Source organism: Crocodylus siamensis, chromosome 10 (assembly GCF_052110815.1).
Source record: "Crocodylus siamensis isolate JL-2025a chromosome 10, ASM5211081v1, whole genome shotgun sequence".
NCBI classification, from domain to species: domain Eukaryota; kingdom Metazoa; phylum Chordata; order Crocodylia; family Crocodylidae; genus Crocodylus; species Crocodylus siamensis.
Genome location: NC_143404.1, coordinates 13,462,135 through 13,474,457, shown reverse-complemented (window position 1 = coordinate 13,474,457; position 12,323 = coordinate 13,462,135). Strand labels below are relative to the sequence as shown.

The 12,323-nt window shown below is 44.2% G+C and overlaps 1 protein-coding gene across 3 annotated transcripts in view; it reads right to left on the bottom strand.

Moving 5' to 3' along the window:
* ARHGAP26 (Rho GTPase activating protein 26) overlaps positions 1–12,323 on the bottom strand; it is a 326,765-nt gene that overhangs the window by 233,681 nt on the left and 80,761 nt on the right. For all 3 annotated transcript variants that reach the window (XR_016438391.1, XM_090020915.1, XM_090020916.1), the window contains exons 2-5: positions 10,703–10,798; positions 9,116–9,177; positions 6,634–6,705; positions 2,624–2,725 (exon numbers count right to left, since the gene is read on the bottom strand). Coding sequence is in view for 2 of the 3 variants with exons in the window: in XM_090020915.1 (XP_089877041.1) it covers positions 2,624–2,725; positions 6,634–6,705; positions 9,116–9,177; positions 10,703–10,798 (332 nt within the window). In the remaining variant the exon portion in view is untranslated. The remainder of the gene's footprint in view (positions 1–2,623; positions 2,726–6,633; positions 6,706–9,115; positions 9,178–10,702; positions 10,799–12,323) is intronic.

The following is a 12,323-nucleotide window of genomic DNA, read 5'->3' as shown; positions in this document are numbered from 1 at the left end:
TGTACTAAAACATTGTCCTGCATTAACCCTACCAACACAGTTAAAGCAGCACTGCTGCTATTGTTAATGATAACCACTACTGTAGCTATACAAGAAGGTGAATAACTTTGCCATTTGGTGGATACGTTTATCCTACGCAGCGTTCCCTCTAAGCTGTGTGGTGTGCACGGCTGCACGGGCGCGCCTAGCAGCGTGGCATGAGCATACCTGCACTGCTGCACACACCACGCAGCTTAGAGGGAACGCTGATCCTATACATCTGGGTCCACGTAAGGACCTGTATCACTTTATCAGAAAAAAATGCCATACTCCTAAGCGGTGGTATAATGTGTAGCTCTTAAACATCTTTTGGCCAAACTCGGTGGAAGTTCCCTGGAAAGACTGAAGTAGTTCTAGAAGCGTAGATTATTCCATGGCCATACTTCCTATGCTGAGCCCAATGCAGAACCTACCATGTGGCCATTTTGACTCATTGCAGGGCATCACTAACACTTACTTGCTTGCTTTTTAAGAACTTAGCTCCATTAATCCATAACAAAAAGCCATGAAATGGGGCATTTCCAGCATGACCAACCTGTAACATTAGTCATGTGTGCCCACCATGCAGACCAGGAGGTACTTAGCAAAGTGAGTTCCGAACAGCAAAAAATGTGACATGATATCTTGGCCTTGCCAGGAATCAAACAGCGAATTAGACCCACTGTGTGATTTAACTGTGCAGGAGCCAAAGCAGCAGTGCCACACAATACCCATGTTATTCCTTTTCCCCATACATGGATTATGCTATGGCCAGCAAAGGAAGTTAGTGTAAGATGCACAGGCTCCCATACATAAACTATTGTTGTCCTAAGTCAGGGTTTTACAGCACAGCTGCACAGTGCTAATAAGGGGTGATATGCACTCTTCTAAAATTACCACTACAACACCAGCTTTTCAACGTGCATCTGTCATTTCTCCCCTCTCTGGTATCCAAAGGTCACAAAGAGAGTAAGTTACACAGCTTCTAAGTAGCATGAAGAACTATGGCCAAATATTATATATTTGCAGACCCCATCCACTCAAAAAACAGGCTGTAATTTTCAAAGAAGCTTATTTCTCACTTTGAACACAAGCGCTATACTGGGGCAGACCAATGGGTCACTTACCCCATACATTTCTGACAGTGGCAAATAGTAGATGCTTTAGAGGGGGTGTATACAAACAGGACAGGTCTGGAATGATCTACCTCCTTGGCTTCAACTGTCAAAAACATGTGAAGTTTCTTTTTTAAAAAAAAAGTCAGTGGAACCTGCAGACGCCAACTCCTTGTGAAAAATCAGGCCTCTAAATTAAACACATAAGCATATTAAAAGTGCCTTACGCAGCAGGCAAGGAACTGTGAACATGCTATCCCAATATTCTCTTTATTTCCTTGCAAAAGACCAATAAAGGTCTAATATAGAAATCTCCACCAGATGGCACTAGTATCCAATCGCTAGAGTCTTCTGCAGCTCTTAATACCACAAAGTAATGCCAACATTTTGAGGTTTACTTTGAAGAAAGCTACCCCAGTGTATGAGTAACAATTAAGGAGATTGTGCATGAACCAGCAAGGCTTGGAAGCCATGCCTGAGAACACCAAAGGCCCATTTTCCATTCACAATTCACTGGTATCATGCCTTGTTTACCACTGCAGGCCTGGCTCTGTAAAATATTCCAGTACTCCATGTCAGCAAACATGTAGTACTGCATGAGCTCAAAAACAAAATGACGATCCAGGAGAAATGAATCAAATCACATTTAAAAACCCCAAACCGCGGGATGCCAATTGACAAACTAAACCACCAGCGAGACTTTTGGCACAGGTATAAAAGAGTAAGTAACAAACCACCATCACACCATCTGCATGGGGAACGCACAGTTGATCTGAGCAGATACAGCAGTGGTGGGGCAGGTTTAGGGGATTTTTCTCCATTCCCCTTCAATGCCTCCTCCACAGATAATGGTTTCAAGCAAATAATCTTTATGTGTACAGAACATCATACAAAAAAAAAAAAACCTCTTCTCTGCCCCTGAACAAGCCGACCCTCTGCTCAGCTCACTGCTACAGAAGTCTCTCTCCAAGGTCAAAGATGAAGACCAAATGTGACTTTGAATTGAAATGCTGTTTTCCAACCAGTTACTGCTTTGCATTGTAACTGGTTAATGATGAAATATTTTCAGGACTAAATATGGATTAAAAGGAAGTTTAAAGGATTAATTAATTGAGCCTCTGAAGCTGGTATCAATACATCCATTTTACAGGCAGGGAAATTAAGGCACAAGGCAAAAATTTTCCTAAAGTCAGTCAGGAAGCCTTCAGCAGAGTGAGGAGTACAACCATAGGCACCTGATGTCATACACTTTATCTACAAACTCTTTAGCCTCTCGACTACTGAAATTGTCGCTACTCCCTCCGATTTATTTTACCCCAACAGATTTGTTCCCTCCAGCTATGGAGAGAGAAGGAAAAATCTACCACCCTGTCATTATGAGCAAACCCATTTCACAGGCATGCAGCCTGTTCCGTGTGTATTAAACAAGTGTGAGGATGGAGCCCATTGATCTGCAACATCAGAAGTGGAAAACTAGACAGTGCTTTCACCTCTTGCAGTTGAGATTCTTTCTTCTTAGAAGACAAGTTTAAGTGCTTTTCTAACACGCCACAATACTTCTCAGTCTCTTTGTCATACTTCTTCTTGGCCTCCTACAAAAGAGAATAGAAGAAGAATATAAGGAAACAGTTTTCATCTCAGAACCTTAGCAACCTAACCACGCTGAAGTGACCATCCTTGTTCCTTTCACCAATTACGTCCCTTCTGCACCTTGATTCCGCTCTCCCCTCGTGCCTTCTTCATATATGTCAGGGTTATCATTCAGAGATCTTTCAGAAGCACACAAGTCACTTGCCCCAAGCAGGTAAGGCAATTAGTTTCAGTTTTCAATACTGATGTCTAAAGACCAACCTAGCAAGCTTGACAGCAGGCCCAGGGCTTTGTACCTAGGAGACATGTTGTGAGGGGCCCAAAAAAGACAAAATGAAGCAAGCGGGAGAAGGGCAGCTTTCCAGTCCCAAGTGACTTGTTAGCTAGCTGGAAATGAGTCATTTTACTCAAGCAAAATCACTTGCTTTACATCACAAGAGACGCTTTTGCTGGTAGGGCAGCCATGCTTAGTGACAAAATCCTGGATCTTGGCCAGCCCATGTTGACCAATAAATGTTATAGGATTTAATGGATCTCCTTTTCACACATGTAAGAGCTTCCAATTTTCTTTGTCCAGGACAGCCACCAAAGACAGGGTAAGGCCTTGCAAGCTCAGGCCATGAAAGCAGTAGCAGCAGGAGATGAAAGCACAAAATGTGTTCTTTGACAGCCATGCTACTGATCTGACTTTTTTGATGGAGAAGCTAGGACACAATTTTGATTACTGAAACTTCACATAGAACAGAGCCTCAAAAGGACACTGAAAACTGCCTTGGCAGGTGGGGAAGGATAAATCAATCTGCTAAACTCATATTCTTTTGAGAAGAACCAAATTAACTTGGAAATACAAATTGCTTCATTCAAACAATTGCTTTCATGAGGTGGGACTTCAGGTGACCAATATACTTTGCTCTATACACTATACAGCCTATTCTGAAAAGCTGTGCTTTACTCTCTTGAAGAAACTGAGGAACCACCATATCAGAGTTTATAACAGTCTTAGCTATCAGGGATGTTATATCTTTGTACACCAACATCCCCCATGAGGACAGATTGCAAGCCATAAAGAACATCATGTCCCAACAAGGACATTACTTCTGTTTCCAACACACTGTCCTGTTTTGTCCTTACCCACAACTATTTCAGACTGGAACTCCATATATCTACAAATGAATGGCACTGCCATTGGCATATGTATGCCTCCCAACCTCCAATATGCCAAGATGTTAATGACAGACCTGAAGTCCAATTCCTCTGCAACTGCCCCTCTCATCCCCCTGGCATACCTAAGGTACACTGATGATATCATCATATGGACACACAGGAAGGGATCACTAGTAAAATTCCACCTGGAAATTCAGCAACATCCACCCCTCTGTCAAACTGACTTTGGATTATTCCTCCCAGCCAATTCATTTCTTGGACACCATTGTGAAAGTCTGCAATGTCCACATCACCACCATAGTGGATCATAAACCAATAGCCGAGCTCTACATTACAACTGAATCTGTTCTGATCCCACTGACTGGAATGCACACCTTAAGGATGTGAAACAGGGATTCCTATAATTACAGTGCAATCCCAAAACTAGCCACACAACTCAGAGCCATAGCCCACTACAAATTACTACAATACCAAACCTGAGACAAGGGAAAACACAATCCCTTTGGCTGTCATCTACAGCCCCCAGCGTCACCATCCCAGACATTACTAATGACCTCCAAACTCTCCCGGAAAAGGACAATTGTCTTAAGGTAGTCACAGGGGACAAACCTGTCCTGACTTACCTCAAACGACATCTCTCTAGCAACAAACTACCTAACTCCTGTTCTCACCTACACATCAGACCTTGCTACAGATCCTGATGCCAGCTGTCCCTCCGCAACACAGACCGCATCAACACTGGAGCAGATACCACTGATTGTAACATCTGAGATTCATTCATATGCACCTCTACCAATATCATATACATCATCACCTGCTTGTTGTGCCCCTCTGCTCTCTATGCTGGGCAGATGGGGCTATGCCCACATGTGAGAATGAATGAACGTTGATCTGACATCAGTACCAGACGGACAGAGAAGCCTGTGATAAAACACTTTAACCTCCTCGGCTGATCCATCGCTGACCTCAGAGTGGCTGGTCTTAGACAACAAAACTTCCAAAACAAACTTGAATGGGTAACTGCAGAACAAGAAATCATTCACACACTGGATTGTTTTAAGTACAGTCTAAACCAAGACTATAGATTCTTATCCCATTACCTGGATTAGGTTTTATAAGCTGTATATCCCTCAATGGTTTAATTGCTCTGTTTTTCTCTCTGCTACCCACCTTGCCTCTCTCAGCAGTGAAGCCTCCTTAATTCTTCCCCCCCACACCCTTTGTATTCTAATTACTGCTTTCTACTTAGCAGCTCTGCTTCCTGCAGTCCCTTCACAACACCTGATGAAGTCAGCCCCCTGTTTATGAAAGATTATGCTATACATCTCTGATTTAATTAGTCTATAGAGGTTCAAATCTATAAGCCTGCATTCTGCCTGGCTTTCAGACTAATATGGCAAACTACCTCTCTATTATGTGGGTCAGTCATTTCAAGGGAAAACAGCAAAGTGTACATCACAACCAACACTTTCTCCTCTGAGCACTGTAAAGCAAACTGTGCCACCACTGCAGGTGCATTCTGCAGTACTTGCAGATATCTCCCAGCCAAAGTCACCCTTATGATACCCAACAGCTGACAACAGCATCTGACTAACATGGATCTTTTTGCCATTGAGGAAAGGGAAAAAAGTCAAATAATTTGAAGAGATTGCAAAAATGTAAGGTGTGTTCTAGAATCCCAGGTGGTAATTTAATAGTTTAAGTTAAGTTATTTAACCTGTGAAGCATTTACAGGTCACAGTGACAGCTTTTCTAGAAAGCCGATTGCTAATGGTATTTTGTTAGGAAGCGCAAAGAGCATAACACTCAGGCACCCGGAATCCTCAACACCAACATTCACACCTACTATAAATCAAAAGCCCCAGGAATCTCCTTCCATCTTTATCTTCAGTATTTACCTAAGATCCTCCCCACCTCCTCTAACATGAGAGGACTTCAAGACAATCTTCTAAAAGTTATGGTTAAGCATTCCCAGATCACAGGTTGGTCCATTTGCCTTGTCATCTTTGGAACAAGTGCTCCAATTGATATAACAAGGTACAGGAGTGGGGCACAGAATCCAACAACCTATGTTAGGCCATTTCTTCAGAAGTATTTAAGGACATTAACAAGACCTGGAAGTCTAGAAGTAAGCTGGCTCTTCTGTTTTATTCTTTCAGAACAAAGACCAGAAGAGAAAAACAGAACATAAGCTGTGCCCCAAAGCAGTCCTCAGCTTCCATTTCTGTGGCCTCTTCTTAGAGGTTTGACCTACTGGATGATAAACTCCCAATCTGAGCTGAACACACGCCAATCGTATTAGTAGAGAAGAGGAGAGAGATATGATTTTTCTAAAGATCAAATGAAAGTGTCCCCTAGGAAAGTGCAGATTCTGGTTTTGAGGCTTTGGAGGGAAAGAAAGTTCAACTTTAGTTGCACTTCTTAGTCTTTGCCCCATCCTGGTTCACTGCCTGGTTTACAATAGGTTTAGAAACTACATGCTTGATCGGAGCCAAAAGGCCAAGAAGTGACCCAAGATAGTCAACAAAGACTGCAATCCTCCAGAAGACATCCCCACCATGGGTGGCATTCAATAGAAAGTACAGACTGGCAGTTCTATCCCCCAAAGCAGAACTGTACAACACTTCCCACATTTCAATGACATTTCAGCTGGAAGAATGCGATCTGTGCTAATCTTTTCTACCGTTTTTGAGCAGTTCTAATTCCAGGCAAGCACAGAATTTACAGACAAATCAGAGCGACCTACCTTAGCAGCACCAATTTGCTCCTTACGGAATTTCTCCAGTGGTGTGATCAACACCTCGCTGGCATTCTCAATCTAATACAATAGAGACAAACAGATTACTTTCCAGGAGCGTCTATTCCCACACCGAACCTCCATTACCTTTTACACCTGTCCAATTTAGAGTTAAGACCATCAAGGCAGAGGTCCTCTCTCGCTATGCATCTGTGCAGAGCAATGCAGGGGAGTTTTTTCAATAACAGCATCAATATCATAAAATGCTGGCAGCATGCTATAAAGGGGCTTACTAGGTATCAGGGGAAAATAACTCCCTGTATGCACCAATTTGCCCTTCAGCTTTTGAGCGGTTTAAACCCATCAGTTGTTTTTGCTTAGAGGATCCCCAGATAATTTTGCAAGTATTTACACCTTGCCAGTGCAAATCGCCTTAGAGTCCCCATGGTGGCTTGGGATTATATTAGAGATGACCTGCCTTAGTTTCCCTGTTAGCTCCTCAACTAACTCTCTCATACCCAAGAGCTTTAATATAATGTTTCCCCCTCTCCTAGATTTCCCTTTATTTTGCTTAAACAATGCCCTTGTCTGCTGAAGGTTTCACCCTCCTGCCCTATAAGCTTTCCCATCTGAACTCAGGCAATGGGAAAGAAGAGCACTTTCAATCCTGACCTGTATACTCTCCCCTTTGTGGGCCTATGTCTTCAAGTCCTGGCCCAACATTTTTCCCACCAGTTCTCATCTACTGTCTTCAGCAGCCTTCTTCTACTGGCTCAAGAGTCCAAGCTATCTAGGTCCTCCTCAAGCCAGGCTTGGTTAACACAAAGCATCCTTTTAGGTCCTTTGCCAGCACCAGCTACCAAATCACTTTCTCCCCAGGCAAGTCTAACACTAAATACCCATGTGGATAATAATAATAATGGCCCTTGCTCATGAGTCATGATATTTACCCTTCCCCAGAGCTAGCTGCCTCTTCCGCCAGTGACTGCTTCAAGCTCTTTCAACAATCAAGCTTCTGATGGCTAGGTGCAACAGGGCCTTGCAAAGCATTTCTCTGCCCTTAAAAGGGCCAGTATCCAGTTACATACCTCCTGGCAATGGACATTTAGCCAGTCTCCTTTTCAGTAATGTTATCCCCATGAAATGATCAATATTGCAGGAGACAAGAGGGTTGAAAAGAAGACTAAACACTCAACCACAGTCCTCCAGAAAGGTATTTATAACCAAAACACCATCCCAGAGTAAGCTGCTCGGATATTTCCAAAATTGCAGCATCTTGTTGAGTTTTTCTGTTCTTCCTGTCCATAAATCTAATTCTCTTCTGCGAATCAGGGCTTGTCAACAGAACCAGACTGACAGCACTAGAAATAATAGTCTGGTGTGCTGAAAAGATACAGCCCAAACAGTCATTTTACCAAATTACAGCCCAGACTACAGGTCTCAAACCCTCTCAGGTACACATGTTCCATGTCTCCAAAATTTCTGCTCAGGTTGTCAAGGGTACCAGCTGCAGCAGCAGTTCTTTGCTATAGACACCCTGGCAATAAGAACTGGCCTAAAACCCACTGAACCCTGAACACTGAGCCACCCAGCATCTCCTGCTCACCTTCAGATCTGTTAGGAAGCCAGAAAGACGAGGGCAATTTGTCCTGGACAACTCCCTTTGTCCTGAGAGCATCAGAGTTACTGATTCATGAGCAAATGTGAACATTAAAATTGTTTAATAGCCTTTATAAGATCAAGCCAGACTGGCAACAATTCTTCCAGCCACCGGAACATACCTCTTCTCCCTCCCCACCTAACCTCCAACTAGCTGCAATTGCTCTGATGGGGACCAGAGCGGGGACTGCAGGGAGCATACTCAGTCTTTGTCCAAAGCAGCTTCTGCACTCTACGCTGTGTAGGACACTGTACTCAAAAGCAAAAACAACCTGAAAAGCAGAATTTAGCCTTTGTTCTCTCAATGTGGAGCCTGTTAGATTGAGTCACAGTTCACTATGATTTGCTTCTCCCCTCATGCTGCCAAGACTCAGTCCCTGAGGATGAATATTCCCATTTTCCCTGGGACACAACCCAGTGATTCTAGTGCCTGAGCAACAACAGTGGCCTTGGCCAAACCAGGGAGAGGAATATGTGTAAGTACTTTGTGCCCCTCCTCTGTGCAACCAGCCCAGTCTTCCTACACCACACTGGCCAGAAGGAGTCACCACCTTGCCCACAGGAGCCCATTATCCACCCTGAGTGGTAACAAAATCTGCCAAGGGAACACTGGTGCTGTCCTGCCAGGCTGACTCCTGACATTTCCAAACCCAACTCAATGCTCCCATCAGCTTCTACTCACAACAAACCTGTGGCCAAAAGACCCACTTTACTCTTCAGCCCTAGTAAGCAGCCATTCTCCCAGCCCAGCATCACAGTGATCCAGGCTATTCACCAAGCCCCCTCCAACAGACAGATTTAGCTCAGCTGCTCCAAGCCTCAAAGACATTACCATGCGCATTCGCTCATCTTCTAGATTCCGGAGGACAGCAGCAAATTCTTGCAGGGACTTTGCTGAAAGAGACACCAACACAGTCAATACATGATATCCTCCAACTTCGAAGAAGGGATTGCAACATGTCATCAGCAATTACTCTGGCACAGCGCACAAGAAGCATTGTTCAGGCAGATGAGATCACAGTTACATGCAGGGGGACTCCTCATGTGATCAGCAGGTTGGCTTCCCACTGCTCTCTGGCAGTCAGAGCAAGGGAGTGGATTCTCAATTTTGCTGGAATGTCCTCACGATGAGATAGGCTTTGGATGAGCGTTACAGTCACCTGTAACAACTATACTCTTGGTGTGGTGCGAAGCAGCACTCAGGGCTTTCTCCACATCTTTATGTCCAGGTTTCAATCCATTTCTTTTATCCCCCCAGGGATCAACCTATTCAGAATTGCTTCTTTCCTTATATTTTACTAAAGCAGAAAAGGGGGAAAATTTGAATCCTGGACTAACTCAAAGGTGCCAATAGTAAAGCTAACACATCTATCTGGGCAGATGTGAGGAGAAACCACATCTAACAGTCTAGTTTTTCCTCACCACACTTTTCCAAATATGAACCACTGGCTTAAGGGCAGCGAGACTTGTACAAACATATTAAAGATCTATTATGTAGCACCTATAGATATGCACTGGATGACTCAAGAGCCCTTTCTCATCTCTAATTGTTATTGGTAGTTAATTATAAAAACAAGCATGTGGAGGAGATGCTCCAGCGAGGGAGCAACTGGCACAGTGGTCTCAAAGGCCTTCTATGCAGTGGGCAAGTATTTGCCTTCCCTAGAGCGAACACAGTCTCTGCGATACAGCTACTGCACAAGTAATATTTCACTTGACCACTGCATCTGAGTTGTCCCAGGACCTAGACAAAACTGAGGGTTTGGATGAGAAAGTTACCTTGCTAAGAATGGGATAAAAAAAGTTCACTCAACTAAAAAAGAAAAAACAACCCAAGGTGTTAATTAAATCTAATTCAGGTATTTTGGCTCCAGTCTGTGTGAAGACAAGAGCCAAGGCAAACCTAAGGGAAGAGAGGATTGCTAAGAAGGAGAGCTAGTTGGCTGGGGGAAGGCAGCAACAGGATCCGCTTCTTCCTTTAGTACCTGGGTGCACAGTCTGTGAAGTCCTGCCACACCTCCATCTGCTTCTCTTTGTGCAGACAGCTGTGCCCAGCAGGTCTCTGTCACCTCTGCTCAGTGAGAAGGTTGCAGCCTTCTCTCAAAGAGGATCCCTGGCCACAGTTTTGTCCTCAGATACACTGCTTTAGAACGGGAAAGGGCTGGCACCCTAATGACAAGCCCCTTGTCCATGAAATTCATTTTCTCTAGATCTGATGCAGTCCAATTTGGGATTGCTCAAACAGGGACCTGAAAAGGACATCTTTCTGTACACTGGAAAGGAGACAATGGATCTGCAAAGAGCATGAGTGCCTTTGTGTGAACCCCCGTTGCATGCAGATGCACCCAGAGCTCTGACCAGTTCGTTCCATAAATGTAGAACAAGATTCCCATGCCTCTTTACCACACACTTTACTTACCTATACAGATTTCATCATCGGTTTCTGCATCTCCTATACATCGGAATTTAAACTCATTTAGGGACTCTGCGAACTTCCGTTTCGCCGAAGACAGATCTGTAAAGGTGGGGAAAAAACCCAAAGAAATGTGTATAAATTGATGCAATAGTCAGCCTTGGCCCAGCAGCCTGTGATCCCATCAGACCTGCCCCAGCCTGCTTGGCTGGAGTTCATGGGTGGTACACACTGCCTGCCACCCAGGAAGAGACTCCATCAGTGAAACCCTGGCCCCACCTAGCTCAGCAGGAGTTTCACTATTGCATTTACTAGGCCCAGGATTTCATCCCCAGGTGCTTCACTCCTAGGAGATGCTGACAGCAATCTTCCTTCAGAGTCAGTGTTAAGCCAATGCTTCTGCACTGCATTACAGCACACTTAATGGGTCAGGATATTGAAACTCATCACCAAAGAACTCCCAGGACTTTCATAGGAGTAAGGAGGTTTGCCCAGCTGTCCTGGCTGATTTCCAGCTGAGCCAATTATACTCTACCAGCTTTCAGCTTTAAACTATGGCACAACATTGCTGTTAACAGACATCAAATTTCACCCCAATTTTGACTGATAAGGTCTGCTGGCGGGGGGGGGGGGGGTGTTAAACTGTTTAGCAAGCTTTCTATTCCAAGCATACACTACCTTTGTGATCTTTTTGCAGGAAAGGGGCCATCTCAGAATTTAAATGCACATATTTGTTACTTCACAGATCTAAACCCCATCAATTTACCACTTGAAATAGCGTGGTGGATACAGAGCAGGATTTTCATAATGCCCTCAGTGCCTTAGGGCCACACAGTCAAGTGGCTTAGAATGGGCACCCAAGTCAAACATTGGCTTCTAAGTGCAATCACCAACTAAATTCCTGGTCTTGCTCACTCCCTTCCCCAGTGACTTTCCCCAACCCCTCAGACTTTAGCAAAGTTCCTTTTTCTGCAGCAAAAAGACTCTTCCCCCTGGGAGTTTTGAGAGAGTGACAGAGACAATTAATCCAAGACACTCCTTTCCTGAGGAATAAATGAGCTGAACTTGCTTTAGACTTAACAGAGGATTTTCTTCGGTGGATGCAAAATGTAGAGTTCAGTCTTCATTTTATCTGACTTGACCTGTCCTGTTCTTGGCATCACCAGGGGAAGGCAAATTGCTCAGGTTCCTAGAAACTGATTCTGTAAATATTCCAATGTGCCAGTGAAATGACACCCCGTGGCGCTTACAGGAACAGGCCTCCTTCGGAGGAAAGAGAACACTAAACACACACAAGAGCAAGACGAACATCCTAGGAAAGTGAACACAATCCAGGTTTGGGAAGGCTTCCAGCAGCAGAAAGAAAGGTCAGCAAATCAGTGGGACCTGCCAGATACAACATGAATGGGAGGAAGGACAATCACTGCTTTGTGAACAGCTTTTTACCTTCATAAGGCAACAGAACTTCCCTGTTTCAGTTGCTTTTTGGGAAAGGAAAATTTGTGAGCTACAAAGCCTTCAGAAAAAAAGGCATCTGGGCTCTGACTTTGGGAGAGGGACAAAGTGCAAAGGGACTTGTAGAGGCTGTTCTAACAATCAGGACAAGTACCCGCGGGCAGGCAGCACA